Raw genomic sequence first — 26,361 nt, 5'->3', positions numbered from 1 at the left:
TTAAATAATTATGTAAATTTCACTTGTAAAATAGAATAACATGATAGCAAAGTTATCCAGATCTTTATTTTAAAATGTGTAAATTGTTGTATTTTTACTGTTGCAGCAGCAGCGAAAAACGCATGCCAAATTTAAAAGAACGCAAAAACCCTAAGATTGGCAAAGTTTTGCAGAAGTTCGAAATATAGTGCGTACTTCAATGCGAGATGCTTTCAATAATTTTCACAACAAAACTCTGCCTCGAAAACTGGCAGAAATCACAGAGAGATTCTGGTCATACATAAAACACACCAGCAATCAGTAACTTCATTGCGCGACAACAACGGTGAAGTCACTGATGACAGTGCCACTAAAGCAGAGTTATTAAACACGATTTTCCATAACTCCTTCACCAAAGAAGACGAAGTAAATATTCCTAAATTCCAATAAAGCACAACTGCCAAGATGAGAAACATAGAAGTAGATATCCTCGGACTAACGAAGCAGCTTAAATAACTTAATAAAGGCAACGCCTCCGGTCCAGATTGTATACCAGCCAGGTACCTCTCAGAGTATGCTCATAAAATAGCTTCATATTTAGCAATTATATACTATCGCTCGCTCACAAAAGATCCGTACCTAAAGACTTGAAAATTCTAAAGTCACACCAATACCCAAAAAGGGAGGTAGGAGTAATCCATTGAATTACAGGCCCATATCACTAACGTCGATTTGCAGTAGGGTTTCGGAACATATACTGTATTCGAACATTATGAAGTACCTCGAAGACAGCGATTTATTGAGTCGGCCGCGGTGGACGAGCGGTTCTAGGCGCTTTAGTCCAGAACCGCGCGACTGCTACGGTCGCAGGTTCGAATCCTGCCTCGGGCATGGATGTGTGTGATGTCCTTAGGTTAGTTAGGTTTGAGTAGTTCTAGGGGATTGATGACCTCAGATGTTAAGTCCCATAGTGCTCAGAGCCATTTGAACCATTTGAACTAAAGGAAATCAGCTAAATTTCGATTACGCGATAAATCATACAAATCTGAAGACTGTAAATTCAACTAAATACTTAGGGATTACAATTACAAATACCATAAATTGGAACGATCACATAGATAATTTTGTGGGTAGAGCCAACCAAAGAATGCGATTCATTGGCAGTACACTTAGAGGGTGAAACAGGTGTACTAAAAAGACTGCTTACACCACGCTTGATCGCCCTATTCCGGAGTATTTCTGTGCAGTGTGGGATCCGCATCAAATTGGACTGACAGATGACATTGAAAAAGTACAATCAAGGGCAGCTCGTTTCGTATTATCGTGAATTAGGGATGACAGTGCGACAGACATGATACGTGGACTGGAGTGGCAATCATTAAAACAAAGGCGTTTTTCGTTGCAACGGGATCTTCTCATGAAATTTCAATCACCAGTTTTCTCCTCCGATTGCGAAAGCACTCTATTGGCTCCCACCTACATAGGGAGAAATGATCATCACGATAAAATAAGAGAAATCATGGCTCGCACAGAAAAATTTAAGTGCTCGTTTTTCCCACGCGCCGTTCTAGAGTGGAATGGTAGAGAGACCGCTTGAAGGTGGTTCATTGAACCCCCTGCCAGGCACTTTATTGTGAATAGCAGAGTAATCAAGTAGATGCAGATGTATAAATCATAAAATGTAGCGTAACTCAAATAGTACACTACCCAGAATAGCGCCAACAAATCGTCTTCCAGATACCAGTTCAGCGTCTATTACTTTATAATACAATTGGGCGCCACGGAGCCATTAGACGTTTATGAGTTTATAATGCAATAGGCCGCCACGGATACAGCTCAGTAGTGTCTCTTTCGCCAACGATATGTACTGAGACTCTGTAGTTTTCATGCTTTTGCTGATAACGATGTATGATCTCTGGTTGCAGGTAACCCGCGTGCAGATCCGGTTCTGGACGGCATTCGCGAGTCCTACTACCCAGGCGACCAGGTGGTCGCCACTTGCACTGCCGCACCTTCACACCCACCTGCCAACATCCTCTGGTACATCAACGGCAAGCTTGTGAGTATCGAGGACGTCCGCTGCTCGCATTTTGTGGATCAGTGGCTCCATCAGTATTATGAAGGCAACTAAGACAAGTTATCATTACTTTACAAAATTTCATATGACAGTTGTTGAGTGGTTTAGAAATTTCAGCTTAAAAGTTTATCATAACGAACCAATAAGCTCAACTCCAGACAAATCTATAGCCACTAGTAATCGACTGTGCTCTACTTTGGTGTTCATAGTCGAACGTGTTCCTGTTCCATATATCGATGATGACAACATTATCATGCTATCACATGGTCAAAATATATTCTCCTGTTTCCATTTGAATTAATTAAGCACTACTGCTTCCTACTTTCTACACCTTCTAAATCATATTTCATAATTTCCTTGCAACATTCAGTTGCCTAGAATCCTTTAGCACGGAATCTTCCGTTAAAATTTACATGCTTTGCTTCTAAAAGCTTTCTCTTACTCCTCGTTCACATCTTAAGGTTGCAGATTCGGGTCTACTTCACCAAATATAAATTTATGATGAATGCAATTAATGAAAATTCCTGAAGGTATATGTGTTCTTCATAGAATTAATTTTATGTTCAAAATTAAAAATATATAAACGTCGTGTGACTAGGGCCTCCTCGTCGAGTAGACCGTTCGCCAGGTGCAAGTCTTTCGATTTGACGCCCCTTCGGCGACTTGCACGTCTATGGGGATGAAATGATCATGATTAGGAAAACACAACACCCAGTCCCTGAGTGGAGAAAATCTCCGACCCAGCCGGGAATCGAACCCGGGCCTTTAGGATTGACATCCTGTCGCACTGACCACTCAGCTACCGGTGGCGGACGTGTTCAAACTTTATCTTTGGAAATGTCTGGAATCTCAGACAGAATAAGACGACTTATACTAGAAAGAAAATACAGAGTGAATCACCTAACTCTTGCACCACATATATTTCGGACATGAAAGGCGCTATCGGTATGCGGTTTTGGCTTAATAAAATTCTAGGGAGGACACGTATTTGCAGCCAACGCGCAGATTTTGAGACGTTTAAGAGAGTGCAGTTATTTACAAGTGTTACAAATTTTTAATGGGAAAATGCCTATTGACAGTAAAATTCTAAGAGTATCGTAAATCAGAATGTCAGTGGCATTCTTTGTAGGAATCTAGTGCAAGAAATTTACCAGTTATCGCATTGTGAACGTTGTAAGATGGTGTTTCCTAAAGAGGAAAAAGTAGACATGCTCGTGGTTTATGGTGAATCTAGGAGGAATGTTGTTTGTTCGTGTATCATGTACGCAGAAAAATATCCCAACAGACACCAAATAATTTGTGAAGCTCGTCAATCGATTACGTACAAGTTGTAGCGTCGCTCCTAAAATGCGTAACGGAACGAGACGTGTGACTGGAGAGGAGGGTGAAATTAATGTTCTGGCTGCTGTAGCAGTAGAACCGCAAATTAGTTGCCGCGTATTCGCACGAGGAGCATGAGTGAGGCAGGTGTACTACGCATTCTCCATTATCATAAGCTCCATCCCTATCATATCTCTCTTAACCAAGTGCTGCATGGAAATGATTTTGCGAATCGTGTGAGCTTTTGGACATGGGAATTAAGATGTAATACTCAGGACGTGTCATGTATCTTGTTTACAGAAGAAGCAACATTTACTAATCATGACCAAGTAAATCTCAGAAACGTGCGCTACAGGGCTGTTGACAAACCTCGTTCGCTTCGTTAGGTCGAACTTCAGTGTCCGTGGAGTTCAAAAGTGTGGTATGGGATAGGGCACCGTCATCTCATAAGCTCATTTTCTTAGAGGGAACGCTGAATTGGGACAAGTGTCTCAGCCTCCACTGCTCGGCCAGAGTGGCCGAACGGTTCTAGGCGCTACAGTCTGGAACCGCGCGACCGCTACGGTTGCGGGTTCGAATCCTGCCTCTGGCATGGATGTGTGTGATGTCCTTAGGTTAGTTAGGTTTAAGTAGTTCTAAGTTCTAGGGGACTGATGACCTCAGCAGTTAAGTCCCATAGTGCTCGGAGCCATTTGAACCATTTTCTCAACCTCCGAACGGAAAATCTTCCACAGAAGTTCGAAGACGTTCCCCTTCAGACTGGAAGGAAGCTGTGGTATCAACATGATGGCTGTCCAGTCAATACTGCATGTCATCAAGGGTTGTTCCCAAATCGATGGAGTGGGCTAAGAGGACTTATACATGGCCGGTTCATTCGCCAGGTCTGACGACATTACATTTATTTTAGTGGAGGAAACTGAAAGACACGTCTTCGACGATATACCAAAGACACCACATGATAAGAAGCGCAGTATTAATGCTACGTGCACAGCAGTTTTCGCTGAAATGCTAGAATGTGTGCAGCAGCTCTTGCATGGCAAACTGGAAGCTTGTACTGACGCTGGTGGTAGTGGTTTTGAGCACAGGCTGTGGGGATACATTGATTCTTTAGTTGTCAGACACCACAGAAGTACTGTATTCAACTTCGTTTGTCCTAGGCAATGTTCCATTTAAGAACACGACGACTCGAGAGAAGTGTTAACATCTCGTAAAATACTTGCTCTAGATTCCTAAAACAAACACAACTGTCGTAATTCACCCTTATGTGATTGTGGTACTGTCAACAACCATTGTTTCACTGTAACATTTGTACCCTTTGTGAAAAAATACACATGAAAAACTGATAACACTCTTTGTATGGGCTGCAAAGACATGTCTCTGCCTACCATACGAATCTGTGAAATCCGCATTTCAATGGCGCCTTCATTTCCCGAAACAGTCGTATTTGTGATGCAAGTTGTAGGTGATTCACTCTTAATATTCTATGTAAATAATCTATTTCTGGCTCCAACCTGTTCACATTATAACGAGGAAGCAGAATATTTCTCTCAAAAGGAACTGAACTGTTGAAATCCCACTGTCAGGTGTAAAAGATTCGAAGATAGAGTATTCATGGAACAAAGCAAAAACGACAACTATAATGATTTAAAAAGATTTTGCCGAAAACAATAATGTGTTGGTCCTAATCGATACATACAGAAGCAATGAAAATAGCAAATAAAGTCGTAAAAATGAAATATATTTCAGTACACAGGATGAGTGTTTTAGCTTGAGACAACTAACTATCTCGAAAACTACGCATTGTACAAAAAATATCCTGGGTGGAAAGTTGGTATTAGTAACGGGGACATATGTTTGCGCTACAGCTGACCACCTCCTAACCAACCCTCCTGCATGGATGGGGTTGATATTTTCAGTTGGAACCCTCCCCACCCACCCCCACCCCCCACCCCCACCCCAATGTAATGCATATTTTGATTCTGCGTCAGAAAATACATACGGTTTACAAGAATCATTACTTCCCATTTGTTGTAGATGACGCTGCAAACGATGAATATCTATCGTGTTTGTTTTTGCAATTAGGAACCGACGGATTTGATTCAAAATTTCACTTACGATGTAAATGTAAACTTGTGTGTTCTAACGGTTGATATTGATGTTCAAACATTAGTTGAATGTTACAAATGTGATTGTACAGTGCAAATGATATCGCTAGATATTGATGTTTCTGATATTTTTCATAAATAAGATTCTTATATGGTACCGTAGTTTTCTGTTCGCTACGGGGTTGTATGTGGTGACTCCCCAAACCATCTGAATGATCGATTTCGCTGGCTGACCTCTGACCCCGCCATTAAGGTAACTGATTTCAGTGTGTGTGTTTACCCAACCTCCGTAAATCTTACGCTGGCTGCCGCGATTCTACCGGCGGAATGAAAACCACAGCCATTGTAATACGGCTAAAGGTCCATGAAGTGATAGTGACACGTGCACCTCCCGTGCATACTCACCGAAATCACGCATCCCACGCAATGGGGCTCACTGAAATCAAGCACCCCCATGGTGAAAGGCAAGGAAACTCACCTGTATCACGCATCCCGATCGGAGCAAAAAACTATTATGTCCACGTCGTTCTTCTTGGACACACTAATCATAATTTCTAACCATACATTGAAATGGATAAACTTATTGTACTGTGCTATCAAATTTGTAAGACTGAAGAAGATTTCGCACATAAATATCAACCGTTACAACAGAAAGGGTTACGTTTAGATCGTAAATGAAATGTAGAATCAAATGCTTCCGTTATTAATTTCAGAAACAGGCACACTTGATATTTGTGGATTATGGTGCCATCTACCACGAATGAAAAACAATGGTGTGAGTGAGCCACACGTATTTTTTGGCGCAGAATCCGAATATGTATTACAATGGGGGTTTCCATTTGAAAATACAATTTGATTGAGCCTGGCAGCCCATAATGGGCTGTTAGGAGGTGGCCAGTTGTAGCACAGACAGACGTCCCCTTTAGCAACGCAAACTATTCACCTAGAACATTTTTTTCGTACGATGCGTCGTATTCGAGATATTTAGATGTCTCAAGTTAAAACATACAGCCTTATACATCAGTCAATAAGGAAATTATACAGGATGCCACAGTGCTGAACCACTTTAGAGTTTTAAGTGATTATGTAGCGAAGAGTAAACATGAAAAGAAGTATAGAAAGAAACAAACTCATTAGACAGGAGATTATAAGTGTGTATATAAGAATTTATTTAATAAGAGGGAGGTATGCAACATTAAATTAATAAACAAGTTCACCATCGCAGAATATGAAGATTTGCCGATATAGGCGAAGGGCAATTACTTAACAAAGGTACACCAAAACCTATTGCAGATAGAATAAGGCGAATATAAAGAAAATTTCAAATGGAACTACGTCACATCTTGTGAGATGAGTTTGGTTGAGAAAGGTAAAACATTAAAAGTTTCCGCCACAACTGGAATATTTAACTCCACTAAACCCCACAAAACACATGAACATGTGACCTGACCGTACAAATGTTCTGTCATTCTTGAAAGAATATGTCGCTACGAACTTAAAAAACTTTGCGATGGCGTTATCAGTTATAATTTATAATTTCGCATCGCCACATTCTATTATTTGATTCACAATAATATCTGATAAAGTTTTAAAACAAGGTTTCCCCCAGTACAGTAGAAATTTTTGCCAACGACGATTACAGAGTTTAGAAATGGAGTTTATTTTTAATAAAGAACTGCAGACTGCAGATTGATTTGAATTTTCACAGAATCTCCAGTCTTGACGGCACCATTAATTTAACAATTAACAAATTCGTAGTACTTGTCAACTTTGTGTAAAGCAGTAGTTAATACTACTGTTTCGTTCTAATTTTCGGTTATTCAGAACGATAGTCGAAAATTCCTCTTTTTTATTTATATTACAGGGGCTGAATCACTTTGGGATCTCGAATAGCAACCACGACAGCACGAGTGGCGCAATTCGTGTTCGTAAACAATTTCATTCCAAGATAAGCGGTTTCATCAACTCTCTGTGTTTTCGTGTTCTTTAATTTTCAAGGAATGAGATTTAATAAGCTTGCTTTTGAATAGCACACAATTTTTTGTAGAGACATATTTATTATCACTGAACTACATTATTTATTTATACCTTCCAGTGCACAAATATCAATGATCTCTATTTCATTAATTAATGTTCCTTGTTGCGATAGTTAACATGTTCTCATGCTATGACCTTAAAGCTTGAATAATTTAGTTTGTCCATATCCGTCCGCTACAGTTTTTATTACTGAATGTAGGACGGCAGAGCAACCTTCCTGTATGACGAAATAATCTGAGCACGTGCCAATGCACGTGTTCAGAGTATAGAAGAGCTCGAGTTTCCTTGGGTACTAGAAAATGGCGGGCCTTCTAGTTAATTTCACGTACTACATCTGCATATATACTCCGGTAGCCACCTTAGAGTGTGTGGCTGAGGTTACTTTCTGTATCAGTATCACTTCCCTCTTATCCTGTTCCAGTCGTGTATGATTCCCGTAAAGAAGGATTGCTGGTAAGCCTCCGTGTGTGCTCGGACCTCTCTAATTCAACATTGATCGTCTTTCCTCGAGACATACGTAGTTCCAAGAAATATATCTGTTGATTATCCTAGGAACTTACCCTCTCGGAACTTGAACAGTAGACCATATGGTGATGCAGAATGCCTCTCTTACAGTGTCTGCCACTGGAGATGGCTGAGCATATCTGTGACACTTCCGCTCTTACTATATGACCATTAACGAATCGTGCTGCTCTTCTTTGGGTCTTCTCTGTTTACTCTATCAGTCCTATCTGGTACGGATCCCATACTGACGAGCAGTATTCAAGTATTGGTCGAGCGTATGTTTTGTAATCTAGCTCCTTTGTTGATGCATTACATTTCCTGAGGATCCTCCCAATGAACGTCAATCTGGCATCTGCTTTACTAGCGATTAATTTTATGTTGTCGTCCCACTTGAAATAGTTCCGTAATCATACTCCTACATATTTTATGGAAGTAACTGCTTCCAATTATTGTTTTGCGGTTTTGTAATTATACAATCAAGCGTCTTTCATACGTATTCGCAACACGTTACATTTGTTTATGTTGAGAGTCAATAGCTACTCCCTGCACCAAGAGTCGATCTTCTGCAGGTTTTCCAGCATTTTTCTCCGACTTTCTGGTGCCGTGACTTCTCTGTATACAACAGCATCATGGAACTTCCGACTTTATCTGATAGGTTATTTATACATTGTGTCGAAAGTAATGGTCCTATAACACACCCCTGGGGCACGGCCAAAGCAAATTTTACACCTGAAGACCTCTCTCGGCTTAGGATGACATGCTGTGTTCTCTTAACATAAAACTCTTCATAGCAATCACAAAATTGGCCTGATATTCCATACGCTAGTAGTTAGTTCATCAGACAGCAGGGGTGAATTACTTCGAATGAGCATCAGAAATAAAGGAACACGGCTTCTATCTGGACGGCTGTATCAACTGCTTTCTGGTTCTCGTGGACGAACAGAGCGAGGCTGATTTCACAGAATCGTTGGTTCCTAAAGAGGAGATTTTTGGTCACCAAAAATGTCATAATATGCGAGCATAAAGCAGTTTGCTGAATTCTACAACAGACAGAATTCAGACATATAGGCATGTAGTTTGGTTTCGTGAATACTGGAACGACCTGTGCTTTTTTCCAATCATTAATAACGATTCGTTGCTCTAGAGACTTGCGGCACAATGCTGCTAAAGAGGAGCGAGTACTTTCGCATGTTCTGTGTAGAATCGAACTGGTATCATATAAGGTTAAGTGGTCTTTCCTCCTTTGAGCGATTTCAGTTGATTTTCCATTCCTTGGTTACTTATTTCGATATCTGTCATTTTGTCATTCGTGTGACGATATAAAGGAGGAGCTACAGTGGTAAGTTGGGAACTTCCTCTGTCTAGCAGGTTTTGAAGAAGGTTGTTATTATTTCGGTCTTTCCTGTGTGATTAGCTATTTCAGTGACATTAGGGTCACAGCGTGCATGAACAGATAGCTTCGATTCATTTGCTGAATTAACGTAAGACCAGAAATTCTTAGGATTTTGTATAACGTTGGCAGATGGAGATTTACTTTCGTATTCGTTGAACTCGCCCCCTTACGCGAATGTTTACTTCTTTAATGTTTGGTTTGCCTGTGAGACCTCGGCTAAGTATAAATTTTGCAGGGAAGCTGTCCTTGTTTTCGTAGCAGCTTCCTCACAACTCTGCCTGCTAAATACTTGTCTAAAGCGTGTTGTACGATGTTCATGACCTTTTTCCATTGATGCTCATCATTGACAGTGCTGGACATGATCATTTTGTGATGTCCTGTACGGTAATCCGAATTCTATCTCTCGTCACTCTTGCTAAACAGAAAGGTCTTCTTGCCTTTCTTTGTATTGCTACTTACAGCCGAATTCATTCATGCAGCCACGTCTTTGTGATCACTGATTCACTGTTCTCGCTGTGTAGAATATCAACAGCACATGGGTAATTGGTTGCACAAATTTAGATACCAGGCTATAAATTAAGAACTTGGTCAAAATATCCAAATTCTTTTCCTTCCATGGTATTTGTCGAAACATTCTTACGGCGTCGTTTGCTCCTCCTCAAAAGAGTTACAAATTGAATGGAAAAAATGTAACTTTGCTTGTAAATATTGAAATAATAATTATTTACTTGTCGTGCCAGAAACATACAGTATAGACATCAAAAGCATATCACTTAAATAAGTACAAATGAAATATGAAGAGACCGGATGGTTAATGAATTAAGGACGACAGATTGGCAACCTCAACTGCAGTGACATTATTTGCGTGGCTATGTTGACAGGAGGTGTGCTCACGATTGCTTATTCACGAAATACACTGAACATTTGGCGTGTCTCCTTTGTTGGTAGAAACAAATTGGTTGCATGACTTCCAGGTGGAAGCTGCCACGTATAGAAGTTCTTGCGATAAATTTACATTCTTAGAGAATACTGTACGTCTACATCTACACTGAGCTGAGAAAAGTCATGGGATACCTCCTAATATCGTGTAGGACCTCCACTGACCAGGCGTAGTGCAGCAGTTCGACACAGCATGGTCGTTCGAATTGTCCTGAAGAAATACTGAGCCATGCTGCCTCTGTAGCTGTCCAAAACTGCGAACCCACTGCCAGGCACTCAAACGTGATTTATAGAGTAGCCTTGTAGATGTAGATGAAAGTGTTGCCGGTACATGATTTTGTCCACGAACTGACCTCTAGTTCATGTCCCATAAATTCTCGATGGGATTTATATCTGACCATCTCGATAGCCAAATCATTCGCTCAAAGTGTCCATAATATTCTGCTGCGGGCATAAAGTCTATTAATGGCTGCTAACAGTCTCCTACCAGCCGAACACTTCGATTTCCAGTCAATTACCGGTTCATATGGGCCAGAGGACCCAGTCAATTCCATGCGAACACTGCCTACACCATTATGATGCCACCACCAGCTTGCACAGTGACTTGTTGACAACTTCGGTCCATGGCTTTGTGAGGTCTGCGCCACACTCGAACAATACCATCAGCTTCTACCAACTAAAATCGGGTCTCATCTGACTAGGCCACAGTTTTCCAGTCGTCTAGGGTCCAACCGATTTGGTCAAGAACCCCTGACAAGCGCTACTGGCGACGTCGTTCTGTTAGCATAGGCACTCACGTCCACCGTCTGCTGCCATAGTCCACACCGCACTGTCCTAACGGATACGTTCGTCGTACGTCCCACACTGATTTCTGCGGTTATTTCACGCAGTATTTCTTGACTGTTAGTACTGACAATTCTACGCAAACGCCGCTGCTCTCGGTCGTTAAGTGAAGGCCACTGAGTTGTCTGTGGTGAGAAGTAATGCCTTATATTTGGTATTCGTGACCCTGTGGATCTCGGAATTTCGAATTCCATAACGATTTCCGAAGTGGAATGTCTCATGCTTTAGCTCCAGCTAACATTGCTCGTTCAAAGTAGGTTAATTCCCATCTTTCGGTCATAATTAATTCGGAAACCTTTTCACATGAATCACTTGAGTACAATTGACAGATCCACCCAGACACGCCCTTTTATTTCTTGAGTAAGCGATACTATCGCCATCTGTATATGTGCATATCGCTCTCCTATGACCTTTCACCTCAATGTACGCCGCCATGAAATTCAAGGTGGATTGTAAGTCGTACTAATAGTAGCTACGGTCTGTCCTGCTCCATTCAAGTACGGCTGGAGGTAAAAGGGGTGTCACCATGCCTAGGTTCGTGCTCTAATCTCTATTATCCGTTTTTCAGGGTACTTACGTCCGCCCCCGGTAGCTGAATGGTCAGCGTGACGGATTGTTAATCCTCTGAGCGCGGGTTCGATTCCCGGCTGGGTCGGGGAATTTTCTCCGCCCAGGGACTGGGTGTTGTGTTGTTCTCATCATCATTCTATCATCCTCATCGACTGCAGGTCGCCGAAGTGACGTCAAATTGAAAGACGGGCACCCGGCGAACGGTCTGCCCGACGTGGGACCATAGTCATACGATTAAATAAATAAGGGTACCGACATGTCATTTACGAGGGAACGCTGTAAAGCAATTTCTCCGAACTTTTTTTATGTGAACACTTAAAGCTTTTAAAATAAAACTAACTTTATTAACATTATACATCCTTACTCTTCGTGTCTACATATTTCTTTCTCAACATGGTCACCCTGTCGACGAACACATTTCTCCGGACGAGAAACCAATTTGTTGATACCGTCACTGTGGAATGTTTGGCTGTTGTGACGCAACCACAGTCTCACTTCTGTGTGCGCATTTTAATCGTTATCAATGAAAGTTCTCGAAGGTGTTTTTCGTGTTTTGGAAACAGATAAAAATTGGTTGAGCCAAAGTCTGAACTGTATGGGGGATGATCGCGGATAGTGAACCGAAGGCATCGGGTTGTTACAGCTGTCGCAGCTCTCTTGTATGCTATGACATTATCATGCTGAAGGAGAGGGTGCTCCATGCGTGGACGAACTCTTCGAATTCGTGTTTTCAGTTTCTCGATAGATTACAGCACGCTGTTTCTCACACCGCCGTGTTATACGCTACAGTTTGGAGCCATCTAGCGGCAGAGGGTTGCAACTTACGCCAGGGAAGCAGAAACGTTGACCAAGTAATAAGTATGACACGTAATACGTCAGCAGATATTGATAACGGAGTAAAAAATTCGGAGGCATTACTTCTCAGCACGCTTGCGTACATTGCAGGCATTTTTTTTTATTCCGATTTTGGCCGTCTAGGGACCGCGTTAAATAACTATTTTTCAATGTACATTTCTCCTATTGCGCTCCTCCTCTTTTCTCTTCTGCCAATATGTCTTCATCCTCTCTCTGTGCTGCTCCCTTCGGTCTTCTGTCCACACTGTTCCTCCAGTTCTTCTCTTCTTCACTTCAAATCCTTCAAAATGTTGAATTTTGTCTCTCATTAAGTCTCTGTTGGTTATATCATCTTCTCCTATACCCATCTCCTCTAAGTCTGCTTTGACTTCTTTGAACCAGGTAATTTGGGTTCTGGGGTTCTTGTCAAAAAACATGAATATTTTCTTTGTCAGCCTTTCATCATTCATTCTTTTCAAATGGGCGTAAAAGCTTACTCTTCTCTTCCTCATAGTATCTCCCACTTTCTCAATTTTGTCATACACTTCTCTATTACTTCTAAGCTTCCAAGTCCCATTCTCAAACCTCAGCCCAAGTACTCTTCTAATGATTTATCGCTCCTTTTTTGCTATAGCTTCCATTTCCTTGTTAGTGTTCATTGCTAAACATTCAGATGCATACAGACACTCTGGCTTAATCACAGTGTTGTAGTGCCTTATTTTTGCGTTAATTGATACTGACTTCTTGTTGTACACATTCTTTGTTAGCTGGAATGCCATTTCCATTTTTCTTGTTCTTGTTTTATTTCCTTCTATATCTGAAGCATTGGGCTGGATGATTTCCCCTAAATATTTGAAATTAGAAACCTTCTTTATCTGGCCATACTTTGTAATCATATTGTTCGGTGCCTCTTTTACATTGATTAGCTACTCTGTCTTTTCAAAGGAGATTTTCAGTCCGGCTTTTTCTGCTGTTTCATTCAGAATATTGATCTGTTTGACTGCTTCTTCCAAACTTCCTGACAGAATCGCTAAGTCATCAGCAAAAGCGAGGCAAAAGCAGGCATTAATGTTTTGCATCCTTTTTCTAATACCGATTCTTTAAGTTAAGTGTTTGTGAAGTAATGGGTTTCGCTTGACATTCTCAACTTTATTCAAGAAATTACCTTGTAAAGTTAACGTACATCTTTCTTGCATACTGATCTGTTTTGTATTTGTCTGTAACGATCAGAGCATCGTGTCTCTCAGTTCGTTCGGTGTTAGATGTCAAGCCAGCATGATAAGAATTCCATATTCTGGAGTAATATTGTGCAATACATCGCTGTAGTATCTTGCATATTTCCCAGATGCACGGCACTTTCCAAGATCCTGTCAACAAATCTAACTGCAGCAGTTAGAAATCTGTTTGTGAATGAAGGAATTTTGCACGGACTGGGGTCTTGAGCTACACGTTCCTGTAACTTTTGTGTTTTACATTACCCACTTTCAATTTGGTCACTTTCTCAGTCATTTTTACAGATTTTACTCTACTTTCTTTGTTCATAGAACAACCACTCGTCTTAGTATATGTCCTGAGAATCTGCGGTTTATTTTTGTTTGAGTCGTAAATACTTCCCAAAAGAAGCCCTCACTTCTTTGGTGATTTTCCATCCTCAAAATCAATATCTCACCGAAATAAATAAAAACTGGCAACACACCCTGACCATAAACATTTCCTTTTAGATACATCACAAGCGTCGTATTTAAAGCTGTATTTGGTTTACAAAAGGCGCTTCGGGCCATTTTCACACCTGAATTAATTTTCATTTTCTGTACCTCGAGTCACTGTCTCTAACAGCGCAATATACAGGGTTATTACAAATGATTGAAGCGATTTCATAAATTCACTGTAGCTCCATTCATTGACATATGGCCACGACATACTACAGATACGTAGAAAAACTCATAAAGTTTTGTTCGGCTGAAGCCGCACTTAAGGTTTCTGCCGCCAGAGCGCTAGAGACCGCAGTGAGACAAAATGGCGACAGGAGCCGAGAAAGCGTATGTCGTGCTTGAAATGCACTCACATCAGTCAGTCATAACAGTGCAACGACACTTCAGGACGAAGTTCAACAAAGATCCACCAACTGCTAACTCCATTCGGCGATGGTATGCGCAGTTTAAAGCTTCTGGATGCCTCTGTAAGGGGAAATCAACGGGTCGGCCTGCAGTGAGCGAAGAAACGGTTGAACGCGTGCGGGCAAGTTTCACGCATAGTGATGTGAAAGATTCAGTGTTTAAACCTCCTCTACCAAGAAACGAGCCAGAACTGCGAGCTCGCTTCAACAATGCTTTCGAACTCATTGATGGGGACATGCTGCGCCGAGTGTGGGAGGAACTTGATTATCGGCTTGATGTCTGCCGAATCACTAAAGGGGCACATATCGAACATTTGTGAATGCCTAAAAAAACTTTTTGAGTTTTTGTATGTGTGTGCAAAGCATTGTGAAAATATCTCAAATAGTAGAGTTATTGTAGAGCTGTGAAATCGCTTCAATCATTTGTAATAACCCTGTACAATTATTATTATGAATCGTTGATGATTTGTACAATTTTATATTGTTTTTGTCAAACCTTGACATTCTTTTAGACATTTGATCCATATGACCATGTCCTGATGTTTATCTCTATTCTTAGTGCCGGGTAATTCTTCGTTGTGGGCAGTTTCTTTGCATTATCCACTACCCTACCGTACTCCACAATATTGGTGAACAACTCCTAAAATTTGCAACAAGTTTGGTACATTCCTGTGGGTACACGTAACGAATGCATCGTACCTCACTTAGAGGTTGAATAAAGGCTGCGATTGTTATTACTATAGGACTAATGTGAGACGTGAGCAATCAAACGAACATTGTTATTCATGTTACAACATAAAACTAGTATAGACGTGATGCGTTGTGCGCATACTATATCGAGAATTGCAAATTAATTTCGAGGCTTCTGTAGAGGGCAGAGTGCAAGTTTAGTTCTGGAAAACCCACCCTCCTAGCCAGATGTGGGTTTCCAGAGATTTTCCCTAAATAATTTTAGATGCTTAAAAACACACCACCGACTCTTTTCGTATTTTTTATTCGCCTGGTGACCGGATGCATCTCTATGTTAGCAGGAAATAATCGTTCCTTTTCCTCGCGGTAATTTATTCGAATGAAAATCGAAAATACGTAAAACAGCAGTTTGAAATTCAGAATGTCAAAGCTGTAGTAACAGTCATCAAATTAAAAGATTAAATTTTGTATCGGATTCATTCGCTGTAATTCGGTTGGAAGTTCCTTGCAAAATTATCTCCTGGCTGTTGCTGGTTATAACGCCTACTTTTCTATTGTCGTGTCTCTGCGACAATACATTGTCGGCCCACTCCACTTGAATAACTGAATATGACACTGCAGCAAGTCCTTACACGTACGTTCGCACCGCAGGCTTCAACGGGAGTGGAAGGCCAAACATTCATCTACGCACGGTTGTTACAGGGCTTCAATTGCCGGCCGTGCTCCTCAGCGTGGCAGCTATTAACGTGGAAAATTACAACAGCTACTGGCCAGCCGGCATTCATTCGAAGGCTACAATGTGCACACCTCGGCTCGGAAAGATACAATGTAGTGAATTGAGGTTTCTTCATATGATGCTATTAGTTTCTGTCTGACCTAACATAAATTCACTATCTTCGAAACGTAGAGATGTTTTCGAATATGCAGTTTAATGTTCCAATTGATCACAAAAATCGTAATTAGAATAATTACAATCAATTGTAAAAGTAAATCCAGGAACAGTTAAATATAAATAATATTTTACAACTAATTCCACAGGGAAAGTGAGGTGCAAATTGATTGAATTGTTGTGTGTGTGTGTTGTGTGCGTGGTTCAAGTGGCTCTGAGCACTATGGGACGTAACTTCTGAGGTCATCAGTCCCCTAGAACTTAGAACTACTTAAACCTAACGAACCTAAGGACATCATACACATCCATGCCCGAGGCAAGATTCGAACCTGCGACCGTAGCGGTCACGCGGTTCCAGACTGACGCGCCTAGAGCCGCACGGCCACACCTGCCGCCTGTGTGTGTGTGTGTGTGTGTGTGTGTGTGTGTGTGTGAATTCGTAAGTGACCAGACTGTTGAGGTCGTCGGTCCGTAGACTTTCACACTGCTTAAACTAGCTTAAACTGACGTATACTAAAAACAACACACACACACACCCATGCCCGAGGGAGGACTCGAACCTCCGGTGGGAGGGTCCGCACAATCCGTGCCATGGCGCCATAACCACGCGGCCATTCTGCGCAGCAATTGAAATGTTCATTCATTCACTGGCACGTGTCATTTCCCTTGTAAAACATTTCCTAATTTTAACTGTACAAAGTCACTAAAGGCTACGTAACGTTGCGATAGCTTTGTGTTCAAATTGTTGGCTCTCTGATTTTGCGTGCCTCTTTGATATGTATGACAACGTTTGTATAAACTTTACAACTGGTACGTTTGTGCAGAGTTGTTACTATTTGCAGCTATTCTTTAAAAAAAAGCTGCTATACAGGACTAGCGAACGTTCAGTGAACGTCACAGGAACAATTCCGTCTGTACGAAGTGTAACTTGGAATTTACACATGCCTTTGATGTTTGGATTTTTCTGGTTCACAATACAGTAATACTGCTGATGTGCTTTTTGTACTGAATAGGCTATCGGCGCTATAGACAGTGCAGTGAGTCGACGAAAAACAGTCAGACGCAACATTTGTGGCCTGTGTGTCACTAAAGCTCTTTCATAGCTATAATAAACAAACCACGTTGCAACAGACTCAGTCCTACAAATACTAGTGAGCGATCACTACTGGAGAGAAAGATGAAACAAATGTTTTTCGCGAACAATTTACATCAAAAATTTCATAATGACGGAAGACATAAAAAGCCTAACATACCCACTAAGTACAGTTTTTATTACGAGTTCTAGGTTAACGTTGCCAAATAACAATGAAGAAACATTCACTGGAATAGAATGACACTAATGCCCATACACCAGTCTGATAGGAGCAGTAACATAACTTCCCTCGATGGGTTTGGTGATATAAGGTTGACTAAATTAATTTTGTGAATGACAACTGCGACACCATATAACGGTGAAGGGTGAAAAAGTGTCAAAAATAGTATGTGTTATTGCACTTTGTGAAAGAAGCAATATGACGCACAGTACCACAAATAAATACATGGAGTTCTGTGAAGCCATAAAATAACAGCAAACCCCAAAGTACAATCGAAGCTTTAAATTTTCACGCCTTCACAAATAAAAATGAGCTTAACCGTAGATTCCATACAGGCTCTCAACATGTATGGTATACATCCCAACTCGCCTGTCATATCCTTGACACTCTCTTCTCTTATTTCGAGATAATATTTTGAACTTTTTGGATGTCCTCCGTGAATCTTGTCCGGTGAGAATCCCACACTGCACGGCCATACTCTAATAGAAGACGAACAAGCGTAGTATATGCAGTGTCTTTAGTAAACCTGTTGCATCTTCTAAACCTACTGCCAATAAAACGACGTCTTTGGTTTGCCATCCCCATAACATTGTCAATGTGATCGTTCGATTTTAAGTTGTTCATAGCTGTAATTCCTAGGTTTTTAGTCGAACTGACAGCTTTTAAATTTGTGTAATTTATCGTGTAACCGAAATTTAACGGATTTCTTTTTGTACTCATGTGGATGACGTCATACTTTTCACACAATACACATATCGTGTCTATGTCATTTCGCAGTTGGTTTTGGTCTTCTGATGACTTTACCAGACTGTAAATGACGACAAACAATCTAAGAGGGCTGCTCATAATGTCTCCTAAATCGCATATGTAGATTAGAAACAGCAGAGAGCCTGTAAGACAGGGAACGTTGCATACCACTTCTGTTTTACTCGATAATGTGCCCTCAGTTACTACGTGTTGTGAACTTTCTGACAAGAAATCACGAAATCAGTCGCAGAACTGAGACAATATCTGATAGACACGCAATTTTATTAGAAGTCTCTTGTGGGCAACGATATCAAAGATCTAGAAATATGGGATCAGTTTGGGCTCCCCTGTCAATATCACTTATTACTTTGTGCGAATAAACTCTACATGTCTCTACAGTCAGGCTTAACTACCGATCTGTACATTCAAATCCTGTCCTCTGCAGGCCTTCCTTCAATTCACTACAGTCATCTGGCATTGAAACCTGCCTACAGAGCCGGCTGGAATGGCCCAGTGGTTCTAGACCCGCGCGACCGCTACGGTCGCAGGTTCGAATCCTGCCTCGGGCATGGATGTGTGTGATGTCGTTAGGTTTAAGTAGTTCTAGATTCTAGGGGACTGATGACCTCAGAAGTTAGGGACCGATGACCGTAGCAGTTTGGTCCCTTTAATCCCACAAACCAACCAACCAACCTCAGAAGTTAAGTCCCATAGTGCTCAGAGCCATTTGAACTGGCGTGCCTACAGACAACAACATATTCTGTGAACGGCTTCATACAGTTTCTGAAGTTATCCTCAATATTATTTACACACATTGCAAGCGGCCACCCTCCTGCCCCACCTTCCCCCTAGTACTACGTTTACACGAATCAGTTCCTTACCATTAACAACGAAGTGTTTATTTCTACATGTCAGGAACTCCTTAACCTAACCACAAATCTGATCCGGTATTCGGTAAGCTCACACCTTGTTCACTTAACTACAGTGCGAAACGGTATCAAATGTCGCCCAGAAGGCAAGTAACACGTAGCCACCGTTGCACATGGCATTCTGGATTCCGTGGACGAACAGAGAGAGCTTAATTTCACAATATCTCTGTAGTGATTGCCATACAGATATACAGAGTGTTCGGAAATCCGCTTTACAAACTTCTAGGACTTGTAGAGGGGAGTGAATATGTAATATTTTGAACAGAAATCCATGTCCCGAAACGTACCGTTTCCAGTCTACAATGGTTGTGTGTTTAGGGAAAGAGAGAAGTCTCAGAGTAGCTTGTACTGGTATGCAAAATGGTAGACAGGACGACGCGTACTACGTCAGACTGTCACCTGATGTCACTTGACTTAAGCGAACTTTAATTTACGAGACTCCTGTAGAGACAGTCGAAGATCCACTGGGACGAGTTCTGACCGCTGCTCTAAAAGTTGAAGAGACGCCAGGTGGGATAGAGAGTGTGTATCAGAACATGCTTCACTGGTAAATATGTGTAACAATTTTGGTGGACGCCACACCGAGGCCGCTGTTTTAAGGCATTAGTACTGTTTTGTACGTATGTTAAGCAGCTTTTTTTGCTTTTGAATGGATAAACACGTAATGCTTAAGTTTTCACACAAACAAATGTGTTTAAGGGATTAATGGATGTATTGCTATATTTCCTTTAGAATGGTCACCTAATAGTTGTACAGCAACACGCCTAATTCAGTTACTCTAGCAGAAGTGGATGAGTTGAACACTTGATCCGAAACCTTCGTAGAACGGAAATGGTACGTCTCGGGACATGGGTTCCTATTCAAAATACTCGCTCCATTTTTCCATTCTACAACCCCTAGAAGTTTGTAACAGGAATTTCCGAACAGCCTGTAAGTAGTAGTGATTTAGTGTTCACAATGTCATAATGTGTTAGCTTAAAACACGTTCCATAATTTTGCAATGGTTTAAAGATATTGGTCTGGGCTTGCAATTATTACAGAGAACAGGAATAACCTGCTCTTTTTTCCGTTCTCTTGGTACCCTATGTTACTCCGGCGAGCTATGACAAACTGGTGCTGGAAGGAGAATACGTTCTTTCATGTACTCTTTGTAAAGTCTCAGTTACTTACCAGTCCCAATGCATCTCCATTATGGAAGAAGTTTAGGTTATTTGCTGCTCCATGATCACTTAGTCCAATATCTATCATTTTAGCTGTCGTTCGCAGATTGAAATGAGAAACCGAATAACGATGTTCCATTGTGAAATATTCTGTCATCTTCCATGTTAGCGCCATTACGGTCACTGAGCAGCTGAAGAGCAGATTTAGATCCGCTTACTGGCTGCCAGTAGGACGAAAACGTCTTAGGCTCTTCTGTCGGATCGAATGGCAAAATTTAAATTTCGCTTTCATCGAACTATTATGGCATTGTTCTCCTAACGCTCGATTTGGCTTCATTCAACTTCAGTTTGTCAAATAGGCTCCGACTGCACTTAAATCTGCGATGAAGCTGTTTGATTTCGTGGAAACATTCTAACACAGTTATTGTATCACGGTGGTTCTTTCGTATCCCTCGCAATCTTGTCAGGCACATACTCACGCAAGACGTGCTGTACCGTGGTTTTTAATTTTATCCATTTGATCTCTACATCGCCATATTTAGAGCATAATATTGGGTTGTGACTACTCATATACACCGCAATTTTGTTTCCTGTCATTCTTGCGGAGGAAAAATATTTTAAACCTGCCTTAACATTTACTGAAACATTTTTAGTCATATTCTATTACAGCCTTATCGTCGCTGAATCCCTTCTCTATCTTAAATGATTTTTAAAATTCGGGTCCGTTAGGTATTAGGAGGTCAAAGACTTAACCCTCATTACTCGGTTCACGAACCCAATGCTCGAAATAATTTCCAGAAAATATGTTGAGAACAATCTGGTAGAAATTCTTGTCTCTGTAACAATTTTAATCGCTTGTCTCAGTCAATCTATAGCAGGGAAAGTAAAGTCTCTCCGTGTCACGTTAATGCCATATGAAATACTCTCCAAGCTTTACATGAAACACTTAACCGCTGTTGTCCCTAAAGCCAATGGTGTACAAAAGCATCCACTTATCACATTTAGCCACCTCCGATGCTTATTTTCACCCAGATTACTTCACATTCGGAATCTCTAGTAACCTCAGTAGATACTGTAGACTTCGAATAACTCGCAAAAGCCTTCATACGAAATTAAAAAATCAACTTTTATGAACCGAAGATACGAATATTCTTGAGCCCGATACATAATTTGAGCCGGCCGGGGTGGCCGAGCGGTTCTAGGCGCTACAGTCTGGAACCGCGCAACCGCTACGGTCGCAGGTTCGAATCCTGCCTCGGGCATGGATGTGTGTTATGTCCTTAGGTTAGTTAGGTTTAAGTAGTTCTAAGTTCTAGGGGACTGATGACCTCCGAAGTCAAGTCCCATAGTGCTAAGACCCATTTGAACCATTTTGAACATAATTTGAGATGGTGACGGGAAATACACACTATTAAAATCACAACAGAGATATCGTTCTTTCGAAGCTCGCTCTGTGATTGTAAAATTTACAAATACAAAAAGGCAATTCAGTGGAAAGAACACTGCGCCGTGGTCCTTATAATGATTCGTCCAACGTCGATTCATGTGTACTAAAAATAACTCATTCGTCAGAAGTTTTCGCTATAAGTCTGGATGAGGTAGAGGTTTCTTTTAGTATCATTTTTTTAGTTACGAATGTTTAGTAAAAGAGGCTCGAAGAAACTCCATTTAAGTAATTACGTTGCCAGTGCGCCCGATTACAGATCGAAATGTCAGTTCTAAAGCGGCGAAATATGACTTTATTCAACATGTGCATAGGAGCGTGTTTGGCAGGGTTCGGTGCGCGCTACGAGAACGTAGAGAGACGTGTCTCGCAAATCGTGGAGAGTGAGGGCGCGTTCGCGACCGCTGTCGCCATTACAGTCGGCCCGTAGTGTCCGTTACCGTTCAGAGCAACAGCGCGGAAGACTGCCGCTCGCACTCGTCTCTCGTGCTCAAATTTTACACCGGCGTGACGCGAACCGAGACGAGCCGCCTGCCAGATAGTGTGGAAATATATCCTTCGGAGTAAAATTAAAGCCATCCATCCATTGTGGCGTATGATTTCAGTGCTCTGCGAAGCTTCCGTCGGCTCGGCGGCGCACTTTACGAGCTCGGCGCCGCGGGCGTCGCTTATCTCAGGTGTATTATTCCCCACAAAAGGAAAGCTAACGCACCACAAGTTCCATAGTTCCCGGCGAACAGATTTTTTCGCTTTTTTGTCATATTGCCGACTGTGCTTTTAAAATCAAAGTTACTAACAACCCATGTACCTTATCCAGAGTAAAATAGAACCTGTTGAGTCCTTCTGCTGGACACAGCTCTACATCAGACACTATTACTTTGATGTGTGTGTCCCAAATAATGATGGATTTTGAGTGATCCCTAAGTTCTCAACAATTTCCCTCATCGATCCCTCATCTGTTTATTGTGTTTCATTTTATCCTCAAAAGCGTGCACATCCTGAATGCAAAATCAAACAGAATTACGTTGAAGTAATTTTGTCTCATCTTGTAAAATGTGTACGATTCTAGTATCAGAACAGCTATGTCACCCAGTAAGTAACCGTTAACTGCTTATGTGAGTTAACAAGACTCCGCAGACCTGTGGTCAGCCTCGTCACTCAGACGATGTTCACTTAATCTCCGCAAATTTAGACTAACTGCAAGCAGGATTACGCTACTTTATGTTAAAGGAACGTGGACGTCATGAGGGTTCGAAAAATCGAAATTTTGATTTTTATTTAATAAAATTACTTCAGTCTTCTCAATTCTAAAAATACGTACTTCATATACGTTAACCTTGTTATTTTCATGCTCAAAGCCCTTCTTAAAGCAGATGCGGTGCGAGTTTTTTAACTGCTTAACTGTCACACACCTGACAAACGCAACGCATTGGCTTAAATGTGTCGTTGTTTAATTTTGGCTTCGCTATTCCCACAGCAACTCGTCTCAGTAACATCTTTGAAGACCATATCGACTATATTGCGAGCACGGACTTATTGAAAACGGTCTTTCTGTCGATACTAGTAATTTACTTCAGTTTACTTGTTTTTTCGCACGCGTTCGTGTTGTGAACTTGTTATTGTTTTAGACGTATTTCAACGACTTTCAATCACAAATTCCCAAAAACTAAGAAGTTTACTTGCAATCGTAAACTTTACGGTAGATAATACCCGCGCACTGCTGGAAACCGTATTAAAAACGAAGAGTATGTTACGCTGCAGTGAAGTAAGGGTAAGCCAAAAGTTTACCAGACTGTGCCTCAAAACGTATGTTGAAATATACTACCGAGAAAGAGTCAGGCCTTCTCATTATAAATAGTGAAAATATCGGTTATGTTTTGATTAGTAAGTGCAGGCTTCCATAATTGCTTTTGTCTGTTGATAATGTAACTACCGTAATAGTGAAAGATCCCTTATATTCAGAAAAGGCATAAATAGGAGGAGAGTTCTCCCTAGCAAAATCGCAATAGAATCCAAGTGTCTAAAGTTAAGAAAAGTACAGTTAAATCTCCTGTAACATGCAAAAAATATTGTGAAGTGAATATTCGCCGAGCTTCTGCCATAAAGTGCACTGGAAAGGGAAGAGATGCAGCCCACATGTTCCGTGCTATGATGCATCTCCTACCGCCACCGGTCAAATCTGCAAGGTACTGTGAACATTTATATAATGTTCCAACAGAAGTCAGTAAAGTATCTACGCAAAGGGTGTGCCATACCCTCAATTATCTAGCTGCTGGTGACTAAGGGATTCAATAATGTTGTGGCTGCTAAATCATATGGTAAAACTGATATTTAAAAAATGGAATACATAGGACATGTGCAAGACTTGGGAGGCTCTGCAAGAACATGACAGGAAAAAACACTCTGATGGAAGACCAAATGTTGGACAAGGCAGACTCACCATCAAGAATGGAAAACTTCGCAGATTATTACAATCTAGTCATCGGGAGAAACAGTGAAAATATCAGTGAGACGAGACCAACTATTTGGGCTATTCTGTTATACAGAATATCCACTGGAAAGGATCCATAACGTGGCCTCTGCCCATTATGAGACAATTCATGGTGCAACTACAAAAGGTGTGAAGCAAATGGACAAAAACACACACATGAAGACCCCATGTCGGAAACTCTTATGATAGAACTGTAGCAAATATAAAAAGATCTTTCCGATTCTAAACTCCTGGAGAAATATTTACATGGAAAAACGCAGAATCCAAATGAAAGTTTCAGTAGTAGCATTCAGGAGCGTTATTATATTTCAACGTACTAGTCAAAATACAGACCGTAATGTCCAGTACCTATTTAAAAAAAATTCTATCGTTGTAATTATAAACGGATATTGTGACAGATTTTGGGATTACAACAATGGTCTCTCCCAGTGACTATCTACTTACAAACGTGAAGAGGTAATCACACTGCAGTGATATATTCTCAGACTCTTCAGAAAGACGATCAGAAGTGTATATGGATGTGCCGTCACACTTATTCCGGCGTCTGTTTTCAATGTACTGACCTGTGTTCTCACTTCAGTTGATTATAGCACTTCAGTGTGATAAGTCTACAGCTGTAGCTCCGAACGATGTAGAAAGGAACACGATACCATCAACAACTAGATATCGTATCTCAGGATCTCCATGGTTTCTCCGGAAGAACAAATGCGAATAGAAAGATTAAGAGGCTGATGGTATAAAGCCTCTATCCATCAATGTCCAACTAACATAGTTTTCGAAATCGACATGTTTACAGGTATTTCTTGGCTGTGTTCATGGCGTGTGAATCCATCTGAAAACTAATCATTTAACTACATGAGGTCCCGGTTTGTACTGTTGCAGTCCAAGATGTGAACGCGATTGTTAATTTGAGCTTATTGTGTGCTTAAGATGGAGTTTCAATTTACTGGTAAAGATACCCTTTAACCGTTAAAAGTTCCTGGATCAATGTTCGATTTCTGATCTAGCATATGGCTGAAATACCAAAAGTGCATCGTCATCAAGCAGTTTCTCATAACCTTCGGTTTATCAAACTCACCATAACTTCGTTGCTACACGCAGATACAGGTGAACACTGTTACTCTTTTGATAGTAACCTCATAGTTTTAATAAAGGTGATGTACTGAAGTACGTAAGTGCATCATTTATCTCGAAAAGTGCAGATGAAGAATTCCTTACGAAATAGTAAACAAAGTTGCATAAAAAGGTTATTAAGACTTTGGACTGTTCAGTAGGATTTCTAAAGGGCCACTTTTAGAATTTTCAAAGGTATTTAAACATAATTTAATACTAAAACTAATTTCCAATTTTATTATTGACCATTTAGCAAATGTAATAGAAACAGGCATTACGCGAAGCAAACGCTGGAATCTTCTTCGTGAAATACGTTTCATAACTAAAACCACGACTATACCTCGCTGATACTGGCACATTCTCAGCTCACGTGCCTTAGTTTACCCGTTAATCGAGGATTCACACAGTACTAACTTCCACTTCCAATAACTATTGGTAGGAAAAATGGAAACTGCGAAGAAAAATTTTGTGCATTAAATTTTACTGTAGGGAGGAACGCATTTAAACGTATTAAGGCCGAGGTGTCGTGCAGTATCATAGCAGCCGTGGAGAACACTGAACGTGGCCCAGTTACAATATTTCTACCAGATCTATTACGGACATGTGGAAGCCGATACACTTTACGATTAATAAGCTACTAATCCCTGTATGAAATGTACCTCGGAACGAAATCATTACAGCGTGGGGATTACGTTTCACTTGTAGTTCGGAAATTATGTACCAAATATCACAACACATTGTTCACTAATTCCAGTGCTAGAACTTTGAGATATACGAAAAAACAACGAGCTATGGTGATACTCTGGCGAGGCAACACAATACGTGTCATACAAAGCACAGTAGTAGAAGACCGGACGAAGGTCTTTGG

At 41.0% G+C, this 26,361-nt stretch overlaps 1 protein-coding gene across 1 annotated transcript in view; it reads left to right on the top strand.

The window, feature by feature from the left end:
- Nucleotides 1–26,361, top strand: part of LOC126249028 (uncharacterized) — a 1,135,715-nt gene that overhangs the window by 711,140 nt on the left and 398,214 nt on the right. Inside the window, exon 4 of the mRNA XM_049950638.1 lies at nucleotides 1,905–2,038. Within this exon, the coding sequence (XP_049806595.1) occupies nucleotides 1,905–2,038 (134 nt within the window). The remainder of the gene's footprint in view (nucleotides 1–1,904; nucleotides 2,039–26,361) is intronic.

Source organism: Schistocerca nitens, chromosome 3 (assembly GCF_023898315.1).
Source record: "Schistocerca nitens isolate TAMUIC-IGC-003100 chromosome 3, iqSchNite1.1, whole genome shotgun sequence".
NCBI classification, from domain to species: Eukaryota; Metazoa; Arthropoda; class Insecta; order Orthoptera; family Acrididae; genus Schistocerca; species Schistocerca nitens.
Note: the sequence above shows the minus strand (reverse complement) of the source record. Positions and strands in the feature narration are given on the sequence as shown.